The sequence below is a fragment of the Sander vitreus genome, chromosome 5 (genome assembly GCF_031162955.1).
Source record: "Sander vitreus isolate 19-12246 chromosome 5, sanVit1, whole genome shotgun sequence".
NCBI classification, from domain to species: domain Eukaryota; kingdom Metazoa; phylum Chordata; class Actinopteri; order Perciformes; family Percidae; genus Sander; species Sander vitreus.
In genome coordinates, this window is record NC_135859.1 from 21,368,741 (window position 1) to 21,392,769 (window position 24,029).

The 24,029-nt window shown below is 39.1% G+C and overlaps 1 protein-coding gene across 2 annotated transcripts in view; it reads left to right on the top strand.

The window, feature by feature from the left end:
* Nucleotides 1-24,029, top strand: part of ipo11 (importin 11) — a 131,145-nt gene that overhangs the window by 97,279 nt on the left and 9,837 nt on the right. For both annotated transcript variants that reach the window (XM_078250961.1, XM_078250962.1), the window contains 2 exons: nucleotides 943-1,038; nucleotides 2,695-2,779. In XM_078250961.1, coding sequence (XP_078107087.1) covers nucleotides 943-1,038; nucleotides 2,695-2,779 — 181 coding nt within the window. The remainder of the gene's footprint in view (nucleotides 1-942; nucleotides 1,039-2,694; nucleotides 2,780-24,029) is intronic.

Below are 24,029 nucleotides of genomic sequence, written 5' to 3' on the forward strand. Positions count from 1 at the left end.
ACCTTTATTGTGCAGTCGCTTAGTTTTATTCACAGTTTATTAACATTGAATGTGTCCAAACTGTACCAAATTTGTCACACCACATTTATTGGATACCCAGCAACACACCCGCCAAGTGTGAAGTAGATTGGATGAAGGGTTCTCGAGATATCGAAAGACAGACAGCTGGACAAACACTCACTTACACACAAACAAAGATTTAGTTAGATTGACATGGGAAGAATGACTTAAATAATTCATCAATGACTGCTGCTAGTCTCCAAGCCGGAGTGGTGGATGTTGCGAGCCAGCATATTTTAAAAGTCTTAGGTTCAGCAAGACAAAGCTCTGCCATGCTTCTGAACTGGAAGAATCACCTTAGTGGCTACGATGAAAATCGGACACTTGGCCCGCAAGGCTGTGTGCAAAGACAGTAAGCCTCATTGATTTTTTGATTTTTCACACTTGAATGTGTGAGACAATAAAACTGCATTTACAGTTGGAAAATCACACTTGTCATATGTGATTGACCAGTGGGTACATGGTTTTGTGGGATCATAAAAGTAGAGAAATGTTTTCAATTCACTGTTACTGACGTGATGTGTTTTTTTGGTTTTTTTTTTATCACTCTCTACCTTTCTCTCTTTTTAGAAATGTTCCTACCAAACGCAAATGGTTTGTTTGAGATACATACAAACAGAACAATCTGGACATGTGTTCTATGATGCGAGTTGATAGATGACATAGATACCCTTTTCTCTGGATGGCCATGTGTTTTTGTGACAGACACTTTATCACTTTGAGTTTCGCCAAGACTTAAGCTTGGCTGTTGCTCTTGATGCTTCTTTGGAGAGATACCCATCTCTCTCTATATCTCCCTCTCTGTCATTAAACACACAAACACACAGCTGTTGAACTAATGATCTTGTGAGTAATAAGCCTGTGTCGTCTGTATGTTATCAGTGTGATCCAGGACAAGTTCTGTGGCATCATCAACATCTCCGTTGAGGCACTGCATGATGTAATGACGGAAGATTCTGAAACAGGCACCTTCAAAGAGTAAGTATGCGTGGTTGTTATTAATTGAATGGGGAGAAAACAAAGAAAAACAAATACATAAATACTTCTAAATGATAGTTTAACATGAAATACATTCTTTTTCACCAGTGAATGGAGTTTGTACAACAATTTTGACAAAGCTCATGCATGATGAATGAAGACAGTTGAAATATTTGTTTTGAAAGCAGTGCAACTGCAGATGTGCTGTTGAATCTTTGCTTGGATTTAATAAAAACCAAACCCCTGAAGAAAGATTTTAAATTAATGAAATAAAAGCCACCCCTTACTCATGGAGCATGACTGTGTGCTAAAAGAGGCTGAGTGGCAATGTTGGAGAGGACACATTTCTCTAGAAAAATAATGGACTGTGAAATGGCCCAGAAAACACATGTTCACTGTGACTCTGCTCTGCCCCATCACTCTCCCCTCTGGCTCTCTGTCCCAGTACCATGGTGCTTATTCCTTAGTAGATGTTAACCTACATGCAGACACCTTCTTTCAGCTGTCAAAAATGCTCAGCACCCTCATAAAATGTGCCAGTGTGAAAGGGACTGAAACGTTTGGTAGAAAGGTTAGTGTAAATGTTTCTTTATTTGCCAGTGATGTGTTGAATTGTTTCGGTTCCCTTTTGCTCTTCATAACGGACAAACATATTTGTGGATGCATATTTATTCACTATTTGTAAATGCAATCAACTGAGACAGAAAGCCCTCGGTATTGTAATCTTCCTGTCTATATTAAGGAATTGAGTAAAGTTTCGAATAAACAGACTTTCCTTTTATTCATCTTTTGTCATAAGTGGTTTGGAATTGTTATTGCGTGGTGTGGAATAACAATAGAAGTCCTTGCTGCCATGGTTAAATTCAGTAAAATAACATGTCAAAGCAAGCCAATTCAGCCTGGTACTCCATTGTTATTGTAGCAATTCAGTCACTGAACTACTGTAAAAGGAATTGAAAATTTTTGTTCTGTACTGAACTGCACAGGATCAATGTGTAAGATTGTAATAACTAAACCAAATTAATGAAAAATAGTAAAAGAAAAGGTGTAGTTTCAGTTTAACAAAACTTAAACTGCAGAAGTTTTAAAAGAGAAGTAAAAATGTGGCCATATGTAGCTTTCGACAGTTTATTAAACCGCAATTACTTTTTTGGGCCATTTTGGGGCAGCAGAAACTAGTTGTGAACACAACCTTGACAAATCATCGCTTTTTACATTAATATGGAGAACTACAGCATTGCATGTTCACCCATGAAGAGAAAGTCTGGATGGTAGTTACTGAGCTGTATTTCTTGAAAACCTGTTCTCTCTAGTTGTTTTTTGTTGAGAATTTAGTTAGAATTTCTGATCACGAGTTATCAAGTGCCACATGCCAAAGTCACTAAATGTGACATTCAAGACCCCAGCTCTACTCACAGTAAGGATTAAATAAAAAGGACAATGGAAATAAAATACCTTACGCACACTTTGGACTGAGCACAAAGGTTTTGCTTGTTATTCTCTCTGCATGCTGATAAACCAATATGAATAACAGGCAGAGCTGTGTACTAGAGGGTTTGGCCTGCCTGTGTGTGCACGCTGCCTGTTCTGAAATTGTCTACTGTGCAGGTTTATGTGTGGTTATTAATATTGATTTGAATATTATTATGTTTGCAGCTGCATGTTGATGAGCCATTTTGAGGAGCCCAAGCTGAGTGACGATGAGGAGCCACCAACTGAGCAGGACAAGAGGAAGAAACTGGTCAGTCAAATACACACACACACATTGTACACGCATGTTAAAGATCTAATTTTGCAATTACTAAAGCCTTTCGTTCTGTTGTTCCATTCTCATGTGATAATTTAGATAACCAGCTTTAATAATGTAATGTTGTTGAACATAATGTCCCTATCCTCTGATAGTTCTCTCCCCTAAAATAAACCCCATAGTTTAGAGAGCAGAAAATATTAGTAAGCACAGAGAAAGGTGGTCACTTCAAACACTCGTAAGTCAACCAATTCAGAGCCACCTCTCAGCTTCAGTAGCTGCTACAGCTTTTCATGCAGTGCACCACATACTCACTTTTAAGTACAGCCTTCTGGATGCACACGTGTCATAATAGCTTGCTGTATGCTTTGAGTCAAGTAGGGTAAGAGCGGATGTTGTTGAGTATTTATAAATGGCCCCTAGGTGGGGGATTTATACCAATATACAGTACATTTATGTGTATAAAAATGTCTGTTTGTGCTAGTCTGAAAGAGCTTGTAAGAGACAGATGATGTTTGTTCTAGCACTTTCTCATGATAAATAGTAACCTTAAACTGTCTTGTTTGTGCATCAATGCCTCACTTTGATGAATATATTGAGACAACAATGCGAAATGCGCATGTCTTTGAGTAAACAATCTGTACAACATGTAGATGGAATGGAATGATGGAAAGCGTCATATGCCGATCTTTAAATATGTAGCTTTGGTTTATCTTAAGATGTCCTGGATAGCATAGCCTTCCTCTATTATTCCATATATAGGTTGTCTTCATGGGTGCAGCTCTAAGATTTATAGTCCCTGTCTCTGATTTATAGTATTAGGAGAGGCTGCTTCACCACTGCTGCTGTCTTCTGATGTGTCCCTGAATTAGGCTTGTCATGTTTTTCTGGGCATGAAATGAGAGTTTGGTTTGTGCTTTGGAAGCTGTTGACTGTTCCACTCTATCTTGTCTGGGATTTGTAAGGGCCCCTCACTTTGATCTGAGTGTTCCAGGCAACTAGACTAGGCTAACTGATGCTGTGTTGGGGCCTCGGTACATAATGCATCATTTGATTCTTGTGCTTCATCTATAAGGCCAGCCCCATCAAACAAGAAGAGGGATAGGCAACATCAAAGACTTTCTTCACTGGGTACTAATGACATGGGCTCTGTCTGATGTGCTTTGGGGATGTGACACACACCCACTCATACCGATTATTTTTTACTACACTCTACAGAACATGCACAACACAGCTTATTGTGCTATGAGTAAATGCCAATGACTCATGAAATGAACATGAAAATAGAAGACAAAGGTGCCCTATTACACACAATTGTGCAGGTCAAAGTGTGATATAAAGAGGGGACCTGATTACTGAATAGCGATGGAGGCCAGATGTGGCATCCTGTATTAAATCCTATTCAAACTTGGGCCAAAACAACAAGCTTGAGCTTTTCAGGACACAGTGGCTTCATCTGTTGTCAAAACTGCCAGTAAAGTGAAGGGTTTTACCCCCGAAAAAAACATTGGCTCAACCGTGCCGTTTTGTCGGGATTAAGCTATAAGCAGAAGGGAAATGTGCTAGCTGCTAGGCTAATGTGCAATGGTAAAACACTGCAGCGGTAACGTTAATGTGTCCACCTCAGCTGAGAAAGAAGAAATGTCTTTGCCTTCCCTACCGTGTATTATATTAAATGTTACCTTTAGAAATAATTCATAATAAGCGGACACACAAAAGAAATCCCCCCATATATTTAATGGACTGTCCATCGTCTTGTGCAAAGTGACGAGCAATTTTAGATTTTTTCCTCCATAATCTCTTGAATATAAGATAGAAGACAGATGTTGACGATAACTAAACAATGACTAATGTGTTCATTAGACATATGCACTCCTGTAACTTTCACCAGCAAAATTAAATAAAAAATAAGAAATGCGGTGATGATGTTATCACCACGGTAGTGTCACGTCACTGGCTGTATTGCAGTGATGCGGTTATCGTCACAGCCCTAGTTATAAATGTGTCCCTCACACTGTTAATGGTATCTAGTTGCAATGCAGATAGTTTTAGGTTGTTAGTTGTTTTTTGCTGAGGTATTAAGATATTGGCTTTCGAAACATCTCGTACCACACCATCATGATGTAGGAAAGTGAAATTGTGGTGCACAAAGCACTGAAAATTTTAATTTTTAAAAACTCAAACTATTTACATATTTATTTACCTTGGCTGTGAGTTTTTCTCATCATTTTTCAATGTTTTTAGTAGGGATCTCACAATACCAGAAATCCAGTGGTCAATACCAATACCAGTGAAATTCCACAATAGGCCTGTCACGATAACAAATTTTGCTGGATGATGAATTGTCCCAGAAATTATTGCAATAAACGATAATATTGTCCCAGAAATTATTGCAATAAATGATAATATTGTCGTTCTGAGACCATTTTCATCTAATATAATGATAATGGCATAATAATGCAGGTACACCTTTTCAAAGATCAATAAAATGTTATTTCTAAAGTATATTTAACACTGGAACTGGAAGACATTTTAAATATCCACAATATGTCTTTGATGTCCTTTAGTATCTCGTCTTTCATGCTGTTGCACAGTTGTGAATTCTGTGTAATTCATACTGGCTGTCAAATGTTTGCAGCATTCCTCGAGTGTTTGTGCAATAGACTACAGACTATGTACTACATTTAATAATTATTTATTAACACTATTACAGTATACATTATACTATTACATTTAAATAATACATAATTAATACATTATATCTATCTATCTATGTGGCTATCTGCCACATGGCTAGTAAATGTTTGTACCAAAATAGTTCTGTTTTTCAGTCTTCATTTTGGTGAAGGTGCAGCTACTTTCTTCTGCTCCTCTGCTGTCTGCAGGTCGGAGCTTCGCGGGGGCGGGCCGACACACACTCACGCGCGCACACACACACACACACACACACACAAACACACCTTTACTGAAACCGCTTGCAAGACTGACAAGTCCACAGCGGCGTGTATGTCTGAGCCTGTCTCCACTGCCTCCACCTGCAGGTTGTCAACTGTGTGCTTTGGAATGAAAGGGAGAAAACAGGACACCGAGTAACATGGCGGATATCGCTCGTATACTTTTTTTTTTTTTTTTTGAAGGCACCTTAACTGCAAAGTGCTGCGGGAAACCCTGCTCCAACTTTCAACTAGCGTTTTCTCTTCTGTCCCTCTCTCTCCGCCAGGAGTCCCGCCCCACACACAAAGACCATGCGACTGACAAGAGGGTTCACTCCTCGTTACTCTAAGGAACCGAGAGTGGTCATCCAGTCTCTTTGGTAGAGAGAGAGCGAGAGACAAGGAAAACAAACAAGCATGCAAATGTAAATTGTCACGGCCGGAAAAATTATCGAGCCCAATTTTTTTTATCGTGCAATTAATTGATTTATTGACTGGGCATAATAATTGATTTATTGATCGCAACAGGCCTATTCCACGATTCTTGATACCCAATTTGATACCAGGGTAAAAAAATAACAATAAATCCCATGTACTCCTTTATAATGTGTATTTCACGATAAGATTAACAAGGATAACACTTGGGAGACACTAAAAAGTTTGAGGGGAGAGGGGAAGGAGAATGTGTCTTCTGGACACACAGCCTGCTGCGCCGAATCCTGTTTTAACCAAACATCTAGCATATGGTAACGTCTTCCATGAGTTCACCTGGAAGTCCAAAACAGCAAGTATGTTAAGTCTGTTTCTCTTTGCTGTTGTTTTTTCACATAGAACCGGGCTGGTTAAAGTTAATTTAACTGACGTTATACAGCGGTCCGCTGGAGTAAGCGCTAATGTCAGCTATTATAGCTAACGTTAGGCTCCATATGAAAAAGAAAACGAGAGAAACGCCCTAACTTGCGGTTTGGGAGTTCTAGGTAAACTTGTGATAGACATTGCCGTAGATGTACGGCAAAGCCAGAGGCTTACTGCAGTCCAGCAGTCAGTGTGCAACGTGCACAGAAATGGTGCGCTAAAAACTGTGGGTAGCCGTTTTTCTTCTTCGGCATTTAAAAGCAGACTACAACACTTGTAGGTGTATATGATGGCCCTGTCAGGTCTGGAAGAATTGCATCTCTGGTACCTGCGGTATTGTGGAAAAACAAGTACCATCATGTTTTCAGAATTCTGGCATTAACTTGTTTCCGAAGTATCGGTTCCCGTGACATCCCTAGTTTTCCATTTGCCCCCACCATAGTTTATGGCACCTGCTGTACCTGCACAGAATTATCTTTTCAGTTTAACGGTCGACCCCCTATCCCTTTGACAAAAATGACAAAAGACTAGATATGGAGTTCTTCGTCCAAGACTGTACACTCACTCTGTAGAGTCACATCTTGGTATTACAATGCATGCTGATCACATTACTTGTTATGGTTATATTTATTGCAGCCTCCCAGATGCAGACCAACTACATAGCCTCATTTTAAAAGCCTAATTTTGTGTGCTCTGTTTATTGGTTAATGTAGTTTAGATTTATTTGAACAGAAGCTTGGTTTAGTCATTTATGGCATTTGCTCAGGATGTGTAACTGATGAGATTTTGGTTCCAGACAATTAGGCTAATGAGTTAGTTTTAAGATGTGCATCTTTCTGCCACTGGTAATGGTGGTTTCATATGATAGTATAATAAACATTAGGCTCACAGTTAGAACAGTTGTTTTCAGATTTAAAGTTAACCATTTTAGTTTTTGAATTTAACAAAAGAAAAACTAAATATATATGTATATATTGTACATATGATGATTCTGAAAGCACCAGAAGTTGACTGAAGCTCAGACTTAAAGGGGACATATTATGCTTTTCTGTGTTTTCTGTCATATCTACAGTGTTATAATGTTGGATTTTCATGTTAAATTCAAATAATGAATGAAATGAAATAATAATCTAAAACGTTAAGATTTCCAACTATTCTGAACGCTCCTGTTTCAACAGTTTTTTCTACTCTCGGCTAAGTCTTACGCAACTCTAAGCTGGCCTGCTATGATTGGTCATCTGCTCCAAGTAGGCAGGACTGGAGTTTTTTTTTTTTTTTTTAAGCCACTACGGCGTTAACATTGTCGCATGTAACTACATGCTAATGGCAGTAAACAATGTCACCTTGGCTGCCAGTGTCATTAAATTCTCCCCAATTCCGGGTCACATCACTCCTGAAACATTTTCTGTTTATGTAGTATTTGAACCTGTTAAAGGAGAATTCCGACCAATTTTTACGTTAATCTTGATCGCTATAAATATGCGAGTACTGTCGATAGAAGAAAAAAAAACGAGCCGAATCGGTGCGGTCAACACGGAATAGCTGCAGCTACGTCTACGAGCTTCCACTTAGCTAAAACGGCAGTTTTGGGAGCATAAGATAAAGAGTGCCTTTGTGCCTCTAAACAGACACAAAATGCAATTAAAATGTCTGTACAACATGAACAGGGCCCTTACGTGACAACAAGATGCGTTTTCAACTCAGACATTGTTTAAATTCACCTACCCGGTCTGTATCCTGCTGGTAGCTAGCTCACCCTGCTAGCTGACATCCATGATAAGTGTGTTCAGCCAGGCTTATTCTGTGATAATCATCACGCAGCTGTTCCGTGTGTATTTATAGCTCATCCATTTTGTGTGTGATCGATATGGTGTTGGTGAGTAGGAGGCTTGGCTTTGTCAATCTGTGTGGTAGTTCCCTTAGCCGCGCTAGCAGGCCCGACCGGGATTCTTGCTTCTGATTTCTCCCAGCCTTCGTCACCTCCCGCTCCTGAAAACAATCCAGTGAGCGCCCACTGGTCTGACAAAATGGATGAGCTACAAATACACACGGAACAGTTGCGTAATGGTTATCACAGAATAAGCCTGGCTGAACACACTTATCACGGACGGCTGCTAGCTGTTAGCTGCTAGCTGTCATCCGTCACAGGGCGAGCTAGCTACCAGCAGGATAGAGACAGGGTAGGTTAATTTAAATAATGTCTGCGTTGTAAACACATCTTGTTGTCACATAAGGGCTGTGTGCATGTTGCACAGACATTTTAATTGCATTTTGTGTCTGTTAAGAGGCACAAAGGCACTCTAAAACCTGCCCCGACAACTGCCGTTTTAGCTCAGTGGAAGCTCGTAGAGGTAGCTGCAGCAACTCCAGTTTGCTAGGACCGATTCAGGTCGGGTTTTTTTTCAATCGAAAGTACTCGCATATTTATAGCGATCAAGATTAACGTAAAAATTGGCCGGAATTCTTATTTAACATCCACCGGGTCGCCGGTGACCCTAGCTCCCATTAGGTTAGGACTAGAGTTCTGACACTTTATAGAGGTCTTGTTGACAAGGTCTAGAAGGTATGTGTTGTGTTCTGCATAGTGTGGCACAAAGTATGTTTTAGTTTTTCTTTTTTTCTTTTTTTTTTTCAAAAATTACGTTTTTTTTTACGAGACCAAAATAACTATTTTGAAACTTGTTTGAACTGCTGTAGTGTATGTTGTGTTTTAATCACATGCTAATCAAGCACATTTTCAGAAACTTCGAAGAATTTAGGTTTACTTGTAGGTCTATATATTGTCGGGTAGTTTAATTTATAATAAAGCATTGTATTTTATAAACTACATGTGTTTTGTGTGCGAAAATCTTAATTAGTAAAGTAACTAGTAACTAAAGCTGTCAGATTAATGTAGTGGAGTAAAAAGTACAGTATTTCTCTTTGAAATGTAGTGGAGTAGAAGTAGAAAGTGGCATGAAAAGAACAGTGTAAAGTACAAGTACCTCAAATTTGTACTTAAGTACAGTACTGGAGTAAATGTACTTAGTTACATTCCACCACTGTAGACAATTCATTTTCTTACAAAATAGAATCTGAACAAGGTTTTAATAAGAATCTTAATTGCTATGTATGGAGCATGGCAAATATTCACCCTCCTCCCTCTGTAATCTAAATGATTACCTGAAGTCCAATCAGAGGACCTCCTCCAGTAAAACTTTTCTGATGGAATGGGGCTTTGAAAGAGCATCCTGTTAAACATGCACGCTTTGAAATTTTAGAGGGAGATAAAAAATGTTACATATTACATTGTTTCCCCATCCCTGTTATTGCTCAGAGTGAATACAATCATTTCCCAACACTTATCAATTAGTCATGAAATTGTCCCTTTGTTTTCATGATGATGTGTAGATTAGCAATAAGACTGATTTAGTTCCCTTAAATGATAATTCCATTAAATGTGCATGCTTTGATGTTCCATTAAGGAAATTATAGAAAAGGATATATATTATTACACGGTGGCTCTCGTTGCTCAGAGTGAAACGAAAATGTTTTTTGAAGCTTTTTAATGAAGTACCGATTAATAATGAAATTGTTTTTGTCATTCAACAGTCAGTATTTCATTTTAATGAGTAATTAAACTGACTCTAGAGGTCCTGTAGAGGTATATATTTATAGGAAATGAGTTTCAGTGTGTTATCAATTCACTGTCGGCCACACAAAGACTTGCCATTCTTGCTTCATTATTGCTCCTAGTCTCAAGCAGACCATCAGTGTCAGCATAATTTGGTTTTGTTGAATAACAGTCCTCTCTGACAGTATTATTTTGCATCACAAGATATAAAGATTCTCCTTTGTGCTGCCTAAGGCATACAGAGCTATCAAAATTAGTTTCCATCTTTGTCACTTCTGAGCTTTACAGCCATTTGTCCATGAGAGTACTGGGAGTTGTGGGTTATTACAGTGTGAAAGGATTGCAAATAAGTTGCAGTGTACCACTTTTTGAATGAACCAAAAATGAAGTACTAAGAAATATATTAAGACTAACTATTAAGGAATTATTAAGAAAATATATTTTAAAGCCAAAGTTAAATCAAATCTACAGATTGGTTTACTGTGAATTAAATACACTAATGAAATATAAAATCATTGAGTATTCACATCAGCAGGTTTGACAGTGATTTCAAGTTAAAAGTATTTACAGGTTGTCATGACTACAGATTAATCAATAGCAAACACAGTACAGCAACTACTGTCCATCATGAAGACATGTAGAGGAAGCCAGCCTCAGCGGAGTAGCCCTGGGAGAACAGGGAAACTGGTAACCAAGAGGCAATGCAATTGTGCTCATTTAGGTGCAGTGTTGTATGACCATTGACCATTTTTTCTCTTTATGGTGATACAACTTTTTCACAGCAGACATTTGACTTGTCATAGCAGGAAAAGAACAGGTGTAATTTGTAACATTAACAATGACTCCGTTGTGTTAACTGTCCCAGTAAGCTATTCCAGTAAACCAAGCAAGCACAATACCTGGACCTCCTCAAAATGGAATGCAGCCAGCATTAATATGCTTTTCCTGTTCTGTCAATCTGTCTGCCATGACAAAGGTCTATTAAAGGCCATGTACACCCGTGGTAAATGCACACAGGTGATTGTTAAAATGTAAAACATGCACTACATGGATTGCTACAATAATTTTGCCGACTGACATCGCTGCTTCTGTCTTTGTGTTAATGTTGTCGCTGTGCAGATCAGGTGATGATGCAGCCAGAAGTGTGTTTAGTATTTTCAGCTGTCAGCTCGTTGGATTTATTGGGAGTTGATGAGTGTGATTCAAGTAATGAGCATAATCTGTTGGTCTGACAATTCATAGTTGTTAAATTGATTTTAATACATCTTAATTACCATTGCGAAGCTTATTTATTCTAAATGTGACTCATTACAGTGGAAACCAACCTCTGTGATTTTGATTGTTTGCTGGGAGAGCTGAACAATCAGTCTGATTACACTGCTTCCTATTTTTTCTCACCCTTATCCTTATTCACTCAAATTCAGGGCTTGTCAGACAAGTAACAACATGATTTACTTATTGGTCTTTGCTCAAGACACATGGATTAACTAATGAAATAAAGATTAATCTTGATTGACTGAGAGCAAATGTTGATCTATAATACTTCAGCCTATGTCATAATGCTGGCAGTTATTGTCAGTCAGTATTGTCTAAAGAGGGATTCCAAGCATGCAATGTACTCTTGATGCTGTTTGTAAAACCATCCTGCCATTATGGGTGAAGCTGGAATTGGCAAATGAACTGGCCCATTAATAAAAAAAAATAAGTGTGTGCGTGTTTAATTAGCTGCAGATGCTGTTAAAACAGAAAGCCCAGAGTGTGAAGTGTCCAGCACAATGTAGCAAATTTGTAGTTTGCAGATTGTAGATAATATTGCATTCTTTAGTTGATTGTTGAGAATAGTACCAAGCTTGTGCACTGTAAATAATTTGGTATTTAGACTGACTCAGTGGCTCACTTGAGTTTGTGCATGCAGTTGACATTTTTTGTAGTGGTAAGAGAGAGGTGCATTTTACAATGAACCCTCACTGAACATAGTATGCTGCACACTGTAAATGTCCCTTCACAATATCTTGCCTCACGCATACAGGAGCACTCAATGCCCCAAGACATCATCATCTTGAAATCATGAACTGGAAAGCGAGAACATGTGTTTGCGTTAGTGCTAGGCCTGTGCAGACAAATAACTTAAGTTAAAAGATGTGATGCTATGCAAAAAAATAACAGTTCCACTTTCAACTTAGGGGAGGGGAAACCCACTTATTGTCCCAATACCCAAAACAAATCAATATTCCACAATAAGTGGTTTAAAAGATTTTCCAAAGGGTCATGAGCCTTCATGAAAATTCAGAGAAGAGAGACCTGTATTTGTGGTCCTCAACAAGTCACTGATGATACCTGTAAGAGCATGCTCAGATTTTCAATATTTTCAAAAGCCGCTAAATGTTAATTAAAGGAAACATTGAGGCAACCATTTGATTGCGCTTGATTCGGTTGAATTTTATATGCACTACATATCACAGCACATTCTTATTTTGATACTAATTAATACAGTGAAAGGCATTGCATAATTAAGTATTCCAAATAAAGCCATTCATTAAGTTGATTTAGGCTATGGTAATCCCTCGCCAACAGAATTAGTAAATTGCGAATTCTGTCCTCTGAAAGCCCTACACTTGCCACCCACAGTGGTAGTGTAAAAGTAAAAAGGTTTGCAAAGCTTGAAATCCCAGGTTATAATGAAAGTGAATCATTTCAACACTAAGATGGTATTTGCGCCAAAAATGACATTATTACACTCGTATCTATTGAAATCGATCATAATACATCTTCAGTTTTTGGTTTATATCACATTTATATGGCAATAAATTTAAAATGTGCCTTTTTAGTTACAGTAGGATGCTCCTTCTCCCTTACTGAGTGCCTTCTTTTTTCTGTGCATTCCATCATGGTAACTATGACATTCTCAAAAGTTCCAAACTGCAAAAGTTGCTGACTGCATCCTTTCACTCATGAGTCTTACAAATGCAGAAATTGGTCTTTCAGTTCCTGCCAGATGGCACAGCAGATTTCAGACAGGATGTTGTATGTCATGTTTGACCCAGTTTGCAGCTCAAAGCCCCAGTTGCAAGAGTCCTCCACATCACGGCCAATCCACCAGCCAAATCTACCAGAGCACCTTGAAGGTTTGCACTAACAAGTCAAAAAATGAGAATTATTTATAGGCCTTTATTTATGACAGACAATCAAGATCTTTCACAGGTTTTTACATTGTAGCATATCCAAAAACAAATTTTGTTTCCATTTGATTTTGAAAGAATGCCGAGAAAATGATTTAAAGTTGAGCAGTTTCAAAGTTTGATGGAGCTAAGGACTCTACACATTACTTTACTGTATGTTGACACCTAATCTATATACACTGGTGCACATGTGCATTTACAATCCCTATTAACACAATCACTATAAACATGGGCAACTCAGTTGGACTCCTATTTTACTGTTTACAGTATCCATACACATATTGACAATACAGGGCTAAATGTTTTTTTTTATTTTTCTTATTCATTACTTTTTTGGCATAACGTGTACAAACAATTCACTTTCACCATGCTTGAGTTTGTTTAAATAGTTGTAGTAGTTTTCTTATCTATTCCAGTGCATTATGAACAGATTCACCTATTGTGTTTTGGGACTAACCTTCTCCAAAACTGTAAGCTGAACCACAAGCCCCAGTTAAATTCGCAAATACGATGAATGTGGCTGTTCAGTTGCATTTTACAGTGAAAAGCATTGGAATTGTTAATGGAAAGATGTGAAGAGAGACAAGCGCAAACGCAAGCATATCCACTCTATGCACCACAAATTGAGGCAAAGAAAAGTCTGTTTTAAATGATTGTTTCAAATGATCCTGAGCAGTCACTGCTTGTTAACACCACTAAGGCAGTTTTGGTCTATTGACTGCTTTTGACCAGTAGAAACGGACTGAAAAACTGCTCCAATAGTCATTTTACTGCATTTATTTAACCCACTACCATCACCATTGGTTTGCTGCTGAGAAGTAACGCCACAGCACATGCTGCCACCATCAAGCTTCACAGTGTAGATCAGCCAACGTCAACTGGCAGCCCGTGGGCCACAGCGTTTAGTCTGGCCCGCAGAATAATCATGAATTCAGAAAATGTGAAGAGGAAAAAATGCGTTCTGTTATTTAGCATTTCAAGCATTTGCAGCAAGTAACATTACACAGGTAGAGCACAAACCCAGCCCCTGTATTTGCATCTCAATTCACCTGCCGGGATTCTGTACAGCGATGCCTGCGCTCCACACACACAGCTGAGCCGAGATGTGTGTGCGTTAAAACACGCACCTGACTGGGAACGATACAAAGAGGATTACCAATGGCCGATGGGGCAGATCAACTCACGCTAGTCTCGTTACTGTAAGTAGGCTACAATAAAACCTTTTGTGAGTAAAAAGTCAATACTTATCAATGCACTCACCTGTATAGACAGGCATGAACATGTAGAAAGCGATATTTCAATCTGCTCTGTCTGCTAAGTCCACTCTTGTCCACCGCGCTGTTTTACGCGAACACAGCTCTACTCTGCAAATAGCGAATTTTTACAAACAAGCTAAAACAAAAGCTGTCTGTCTGTAGTCTAACTGTTTATCTTAGCTTGCTGGGAATCTTGAAATTTGGACAAATTCTTATAAATTTAACTGCTGGCTGAACGAGCCATCCTCTCCGCTGGAGCGGTAAACCTATAGATGTATTATAAGACAAACAGATGCATGTGGCTACTTAATATGCACGTGAATGACGCGATCGTTATGTTCGCGTTCTTCATTGTTGATGATGATGATGCTGGTTGTATTATTTTGCAACAGCATCATTTCATTGCAAATGGGGCATACATGACGAATGCATAGCCTGCTTATCAGTCCATTCATCATTCACCATTACCTGACAACAGCCATTTCTTTGTGCAAGCTTTTTCCACCAATCAGGATGCTGTATACTACAACTATGTTTCCCTAATCACAGACTTTAACCATCACTCCTCAGTGAACTGCCTCCTAGTCTGAGATCTTTTTCTAGTTAAAGAGCCAGTTATCATTATGGAGTTTCCATGTTTTTTAGGAGTTTGCTCACACTACTACATGTAAAACAATTAAATATAGCATTAATTCAGTAAGAAAGTGAAAATTTCAAACAAGAATAGGCATATTAGGTATAAATTCATTTTATTTCTTTATTTGTAAGTCCGGCCCCCGGAGTGTCTGCTTAGAAACATTCTGGCCCTTGGAAAAATGTAGTTGATGACCCCTGGTGTAGATGGTGAGTCCCTGTGGCCAATATTAAACATACTGTAGCCTTCAGGATTATGACTACAATTTTCGTTAAATCGGACCATGCATCCTTCTTCCACTTTGCCCACACGTCTTTTTGGCACACCACACTGCTTCGTCCTTTCGTGCTGCTATCTCTGACTCACTCACTGGACCCTCAACCTGACAAAAAACTGCATGTAGGCGGAGAGCTCGGTTAGCTTCAGAGCTAAGGCAGGGCTACAGATTAGGTGTCCCTAGAACCCGCGTATCTAACAGTAGTTCCGCATTACATTAGTTCTGCATTACATTACATTAATTTGCACGCAAGATTTATTTATTTGATTTAGTGACGCGTCAACGCAAATTATTTGTCGACGCATTTACGTAATCAATGACGTAATGCTGAGTTGCTTGACCTCTTAGTGGCCTCCCTCGCTACTGTCCTTCCCAAGTCCATTGCTCAGTTTTTGAGGGTGGCTTGCTCTGTGCAGATTTACAGCTCAATCCATGTTTTCCCCATTTCTTTTTAATGTGCGCATGTGTGTACGGTCTGCTGATTTTCTTGAGCCGATATTTGGAGCCGTTACTGCTTTTGCTCCCTCAATTTACATCATAAAAATGTAAACCCTGCCACACTGGATTTGTTTTCAGAATCTGCTCTGCCATTTCTTTAAAAATAATAAACAAAAACACAGATCAGTGTCACTTCTGCAATCATCTTACATTCATATCACCCAAATTATGTGTGCAATGTGCATCATATGGATGGGTGCACTGCATATGGTTAACTTTGCAAGGGTAAAAGGCTTTCATCAACATCTACAACACAGCCTTGATGATGCATTGCTTGCTGACATATTATAAGACATATAATCAGGTTATCATAAAATGTCCTTTGTCAACACATTTAAATAATTTAAGAAAACAACAAACCTGAAAAGTAGTCATTAAAATAAAGTGCTTGATTTGTAATTTAAGACTGCTAGTGGGGGAGGGGCAGTGCATGGTCTGCACGTGAACTGCAGTGTCTTCAGCAACACAGAGCTGCCTGTGGACGCCTGTCTGTAAATAATGCTGGGAAAAAACTATCGGCGAACGCAGCAGCCGCGTATCGGCCGATGCGGATACACGTAAAAAAGCAAATATCGGCCCGATATATCGGCCGGCCGATAAAATCGGTCTATCACTACTCCTACATTTAAAGGTGTGTTTGGTAATATGCACCCTTATGACAAACTGGGGCTCTTACATTTACGCCCTCTGGTACAATACTAATTATAGTATTTCAATTAGTGCCACCTCATTTAGTGAGGAAATTACTGCAATCAAGTTCTTATCCTCCCTCTAAGTCAAGAGACCATGAACTAATGAAACCTCAGAAAAGGAACGGGTGAGAGAGGTGTGTGTTTTTCTATGTTTTTGGGAGAGGGTGGGTCTGTTCTGGCCCTTGTTTCTCTATGCACTGACCTCTCCTGTCTTATGCTTTTTAAATACCGCTTGTGTCCTTTTTGATGCTTATTTCATGGTGCGGTCTATTTTCTGTATGGTTGATCAATCTTTGTCCCTGACTATAATAACGCTGATGAATGTACATGGCCTTATCTCTAAGCTCACTGTTCTCTCACTCTGTTTGGTTTTCCTTCTATTTTGGCAGTGCAGCCTAGGACCCGCTTGGGCTATCGCTTATGCCATGTCCACACTAATGTAAATACATTTGAAAATGTTGTTTATACATTGAAATTCTTTACCTCCACACTAGCATTTTCAGAGCGTTTTTGAAAAGTTTGCCAGCAACACTGAAATACCATAACAAAGGAAACATTGTTAAATCTCTACTTATGCTTCATACTACTGTTACCATCTAGTAGAGAGCATTGGGTGTTTTGACAAACATGGGTTGTTATTCTGCTTGGTCTTAGCAGGCTATTGTTCCGTTGCCTCCAACTGTGTGATTACCAGTTCTGTGTTTCAGTAAAAGCAATCACAAATGATAGTGTTGTCACTGACATGTCCTTCTGTCTTTAAGGTGTCTTTTTCAGTTTTCTTTATTAACACACGTCCACAAGTACCGTATTTTCCGGACTATAAGTCACTCCGGAGTATAAGTCGCATCAGTCAAAAAATGCGTCATGAAGAGGAAAAAAACATATATAAGTCGCACTGGACTATAAGTCGCATTTATTTAGAAATTTATTTCACAAAATCCAAGACCAAGAACAGACATTTAATCTGGAAAGGCAAGTTATTAAACTACACAATATCACACAGAACAAGTGGCTGAATACGGTAGGTGTCCAGTATGTTAACGTAACTGCACTGTTGACGAGCCTCTCCCAGCAGCACGTTGTTCAAGCACCCATCTGTGGACTCGTTCCTCCAGCTCTGGCCATCTGGATTTCAGAGCTTGTTTTCTTCATTGCAGAAAGACTAACCTTTTCACCAGTCCCTAACAAGTTTCTCACTCACTCCAAACTTTCGTTCTGCTGCTCGATTACCGTTTTCAGCTGCGTATTTTACTTCCTGCTGTTGCCTGCAGTTTCTTTTCTTTCTCAGTTGTCTTTAGGAGCAGCATATAGTTGTCACAAGCCTAGAGCGGCTGTAGACGGTAATGTTTTCAGCATGAAATAACATATAACATGTTAAATTATATATATTTTGATATATAAGTCGCACCTGACTATAAGTCGCAGGACCAGCCAAAGTATGAAAAAAAGTGCGACTTATAGTCCGGAAAATACGGTATAAAAATTGATTTGGTACAACAAAGGTTATACTTCACAACATTTTTTTGCAACGTTTTTCTGCAGGAACACTGAAAACCTGTACTGTGGTTTATATTTTGTCAGTTTTGCAGAAAACCTAAAGTACTTTTGGCATGTTTGTCATACTTTCTAGAATGCATTTTCTAGAAACCCTGGAATCCGCATTACAATGCAGGAAAAGCATGCTGCAGTGATGTAGAAGTGTACTCCAGAGTGTGTTGGTACGCTATGAGATTTCTCGCGTGGTTACAGAGCACACTTTTGGCCTCACCAGCAGTGATACCATGTTTTGTCAGAGGTGCCAATCGTCTGAAACGTTTAACCAAAGAGGGCAGTAAAACACAGCTTTTAAGTTACTGCTCAAGGACCTCCCAACTGGGAAGTATCAAAGAACCACCTCACATTTTAGTGCAATCCTGGAGGTAGCTCTGTTACCCAGTGCGTTGGTAGCGGCACGGGGGGGGGGATGCATTAGCAGCCAACATTGACCAGCATAGATTTTTCCATTTTCTGATTTCAAACTTGACGGACGACTGTGCTTGTTGCGGTTTGATTCTGGTGAAATCAATGCCTCCCATTCTGAGGGGGATCTAATGGCGTTTTTCCATTACATGGTACCTACTCGACTCGCCTTTTTTGGGTTTCCATTACGAAAAAAAGTCCCTGGTACCTGCCAACAGGTACTTTTTTTAGTATCACCTCCGTCGAGGTTCCAAGCGAGCTGAGGCGATACCAAAAGCAGTGTTAATATTGACAGCAAATTCTGATTTAGTCTTAGTCTTTTGAATAACAGACCATTTAGTTTTAGTCTTATTTTAGTCATCTGAAATCTTTTAGTCTTAGTCTAGTTTTAGTCGACTAAATATAAGAGTTTTAGTCTTAGTCTAGTCTTAAGTCTTTTAGTCTTAGTCTAGTTTTAGTAGACCAAATATTAGCAGATTTTAGTCGACTAAATCTACAGTGGATTTAGTTGACTAAATGTTTCTCCAGAATTTTTGGTCATTGGAAGTATCCATCCGTCTGTTATGGAATGGTATTAAGGTTTGAATATGCAATACACACACAGATTTAAAGGTTCGTCCTAGACCTAGCTCTGACATTTCTGTTGTTCATGAGACATGTCATTGCCCTCGGGTCGGGTGCACTGCAAAACATTAGCGTGTTGCTAACGAGCGAAGTCAACTGAAATAAGCCAAAGCTGTGTAACTAAACACAACTAAGTATAATGTAAACAACCTTACTGTTGTGAAAACGTCCTCGAAACTGTGCAAAGTTCTGCAAACTTGTCCTCCTGTGTAACTGCTGCTGTGTTTTTTAGCTGTTGCGCCTGCATTTGTCGCGGCTTTTTAAAATGGCTCTGCTGCTTCCGCATAAATCAACCTACCCTCAAAGATTCGCTCTGATTGGATTTCTTCCCAACTTGTCCCACAAAAAAGAGTGGTTCTGATTGGATCTCTTCTCCATTCGTCCCTCCCTAACATTTTCGTCTAATTTTTATTTGTTGACTAAAGTGTCTGTTATATTTCGTCACAGTCTTCGTCATCATATCTGACTTTTTATTTAGTTTTTATTTAGTTTTCGTCCGTGAAAAAGGTTTGTGACGAATATTTTTCGTCATAGTCTTGGTCAACGAAATTAACACTGACCAAAAGGTGTCGTGAAAACCTGCAGACTACTGATTGGTCGGAGAGAATCGTCACTAATCACTGCGTCATCATTGCTAGCGACAGACGGGGGTGTCCTAAAAAACCCCCGCTGTTTTTAAATAGTTTAGCCAGCGGTGTTTTTTTGGCTGCCTCCAGCTTCTTTTGAAACAAAATTTGTCTTCTGGCTGTGGCAACAGCCACATGCTCAGAATCAAAAACAACGCACCTTCGACGTTCTGTGTGTCGTGTTAGGTCACGGCAGTTTCCTGCAGCGTTGCTATGATGACCAGCCACGCTCGCCTCACCCATGAGGCGGTACTAAATCTGCAATGGAAAATGGAGTATGGCGAGTAGTGGCGACCCACAAGAGTACCCGCCGGCCTCTTTAAGATCGCAAGTTTGGGAAAACTTCGTGACTGTATGGCTGCAGCCTGGAGCCTCCCGTGTCATGCCCTCTCGTCTCATGCCCTCCCACCTGGTGCCGTACCCGCCTCGAATTCTTCGGTTTCGGGTCAGATACAGTAGTACGTGTGAGAGAGTGGTGGATAAGACGAGGACTGTGTGTCGGCGTTGTTCAGCAGTTGTTGGGTATGTGAGTGGAAATACATCTAACATGCTACCGCATATCCAACGCCATCACCCAGATGTGCCAATCACTGGAACGAGACAAGAAAAACTGTCCAACTTCTCCTCCCTACAGTGCTTAACCAGCCTTTAGATACAACTAATTAAAGTTAAATTAAAGGGACAAGAGCTTATTCATTATTTTACTTACTGTTAAAAAAAAAGCAAATACAGGCTACTCTTTTTGCACTTGCTCTGTTTACTTTAAGTTTTTATTTTTGTATTACTCCTGAAAGTTACTTTATTTTGTTGTTGGACATCTGGCTTCAGGTTGCACTAAAAATTAATTTTACTTGAACAGTGCAGTGTTAAATAATTTTAATAGAGATTTAAACCTTATTGAAATTTGTTTTGTGTAAATTAATAATTGAGCAATGGGAAAATAATCACTAATTGAAAAATGAATCGTTAGATTAATCGAAAAATTAATCGTTAGATTAGTCGACTAATCGAAAAAATAATCGCTAGATTAATCGTTTAAAAAATAATCGTTTGGGACAGCCCTAACAGTTATTACAGGTCCTTAGTGTATTGATCAGATAGGGCAGTTACATCAACACGTTCAATTTTTAAAATACACACAAATCTTGCTCTGTCCACCTGTTTTTTTTGTTTGTTTTTTATGAATAGAAAAACACACATTCTGAATTATCCACAGAGACTTGGTCCCCTACACAGACACACAAACACAAAATTTAACTAGAACTGCAAGCCCGACGACGACCCGGGGAGTGTGCGAAAGCTGGACCCAAAGCGTAACGGTGGGGAGGCAAATGTCAGTAAATATCGAGGTGTGAGCCGCAAGGTCTGTGGTACATTGCCATTGAAAATATCAAATATCCCATTAACATTGAGTAAAAGGGCCAAAACTGGTCTACGTTGACTATAACGCCCCCTAATGGCCGATCTTCACCACATTTGGTTCAGAGCGGCATGCCAAACAAGCATCACAAGTTTCATGTTGATAGCAATTACTAGGGCAGAGATGTTACAATCGCAAATATCCCATTTACATGGATTGAGTTATTGGCCAAAACACACAAACGTGCATTATAGCGCCCCCTAATGGCCGATCTTCACCAAATTTGGTAGAGAGCCTCGGAGTGGGATGTCGAGCAATAATACCACGTTTTGCTCTGATACCTATTAATTTGGCCAAGATATGCTAAAGCTGTGGCTAGCTTGTGGCTAGCTCCGAAACTTTGTTTGGTTATTAATTACGCATAGTTTAACGCAGTAAAATTCTTTTGATAACTTTTGGTCACGTCCATCTGGAGATCCTACGTACCAGGTTTCGTGCTGATCGGTTGCACGGCCTAGGAGGAGTTCGAAAAAGTTGATTTTGCACAATGCGCGATATTGCGAAAAAACTTAGCAGAAATGGGCGTGGCCTATAACATCAGATTCAGCTCGATTCAACGAACACGTGTATGTAATGGTTTCTAATGTGCGATCTAGTGGTCCATGAACCATTGTACATTGTACAAACACTGTAAATTTGAAGTTGCTTACATTAGTGTAAGTGGTGTGGTGTTTTCGTAGCTAGCTACACAAATTTGTTTGTGCGTAATTTCCGCAAATTTCATCCGATAAAAGTCTAGGAGGCGTTAGAAAAAGTAGGTTTACGGTAAATCACGATTTTTTTTGCACATAAGAGTATAGGTGGAAATGGCCGTGGCCTCCATCAGGAGATTCAGCTGAATTCAGGGAATGCGTGGATATGTGTATTTTTAATGTGCGATGTACGGTTTGGGAGTTATAAGGCCAAACGCGTTTTTTCTGCTATAGCGCCACCTAGTGGTGGAAGTCGCTGAATTCTTTTTTTTCCTGAGGTCCTTGCAGGGATCTGGAATAATAAGAAGAAACCTTAGGAAAACAATAGGGTTCCACAGCGCCGCTGGATCTGTCAACCGCGTTGCATTGCAAATGTGGTTCCCAGCCCCCTCGGGCTTGGACCCCTAATTAGTCAAAAATTTGTCTGCATAGCCCAATTAGTCAAAAATTGCAATGATTTAAATCATATCTTCCCCTAGGGGGTCCTCAAAGTTACTGAAGGGGGGCCACCAAATTGTTAATTTTGTGAAAGTTTCCAAGAAAATTTAAATGTATTTACATGAATCCAACATATTATTAGTAAATATAAATCAGCCTATTTGTGAAAAAAACACTGATGATAGGCCCCATAGGTAAGGTAGTCTTTAAGGTAGACTCCACAGGATTCGCTGTTCCACATGCATGTTTAACATTAAAAAATTATTTATAAAATCATGCCAGCAAGTATTATTTTAATAGCGTAGTATTCTATGCAAAAAAAGTATGTATAAAGGCTTTAGGCCGCTCTACATGTTATTGTAGGCCCAGTTTATTATGCAACTTAACTTTTATACAATTTAATAAAATGTTTGCGATGTAGTAAGGGGTCCCTGCTCCGTCTCTCTTTCAGTTAAGGGGTCCTTGGCTTAAAATGCATTGAAGAATGCTTTAAGAATGATTTAAATGATCATGGACTAAGAAATGTTAATCTAAGTTATAATTAGGAACATTTAGAAGCCCTATAATGTAGTCATGAGTTTAATGGTGTTTATTGTAACTATAGAAAATAGATTAATTATAAAGGGGAACTCCACCAATTACACAGATTAAGATCGGTTTACTCATCATGGGGAGCAGAATTACACAGCATGTGAAAACAGTTGTAAAATGTCCTCTATGGGTCTGGAGAAGCTTTGTCAAGTCTGAAAAAATGACCCTAGTTATGTCATCAGGGTTACCTCAGGTAGGCTACGGAGACTGAAAGCCTGAGTTAATAACTTGTGGTACAGAGTTTTAATATCAGACTCATCTCATATATTTTACATTTAAAATATAACTAATATAAGAATAGGTAAAGCACTAACACAAGGCTGTGTATACATGCTTATATAAAAACAAATCAGAATATAGATTTGTATTTGTATGTAGGTTTCCTTTAATCAGGGCAGTGTATGTGGTGGCATCAGTAGATAGCTGAAATCTGCAGGAGTTGAAGTAGGAGAAGCCTGAGGTAATGGGATTATTCTAAGACTCATATTCAGCAGGCCTATTCCCACCAAGCCAGTGCAGCTCTGCCAACACATAAACATATATATAGACTTTCACTGACATGCGTAATATCCATTAACCACACTTACATACAGTGGGCCAAAAAAGTATTTAGTCAGCCACCAATTGTACAAGTTCTCCCACTTAAAAAGATGAGAGAGGCCTGTAATTTTCATCATAGGTACACTTCAACTATGAGAGACAAAATGAGAAAAAAAAATCCAGAAAATCACATTGTAGGAATTTTAATGAATTTATTTGCAAATTCCTCTGGAAAATAAGTATTTGGTCACCTACAAACAAGCAAGATTTCTGGCTCTCACAGACCTGTAACTTCTTATTTAAGAGGCCACTCGTTACCTGTATTAATGGCACCTGTTCGAACTTATCAGTATAAAAGACACCTGTCCACAACCTCAAACAGTCACACTCCAAACTCCACTATGGCCAAGACCAAAG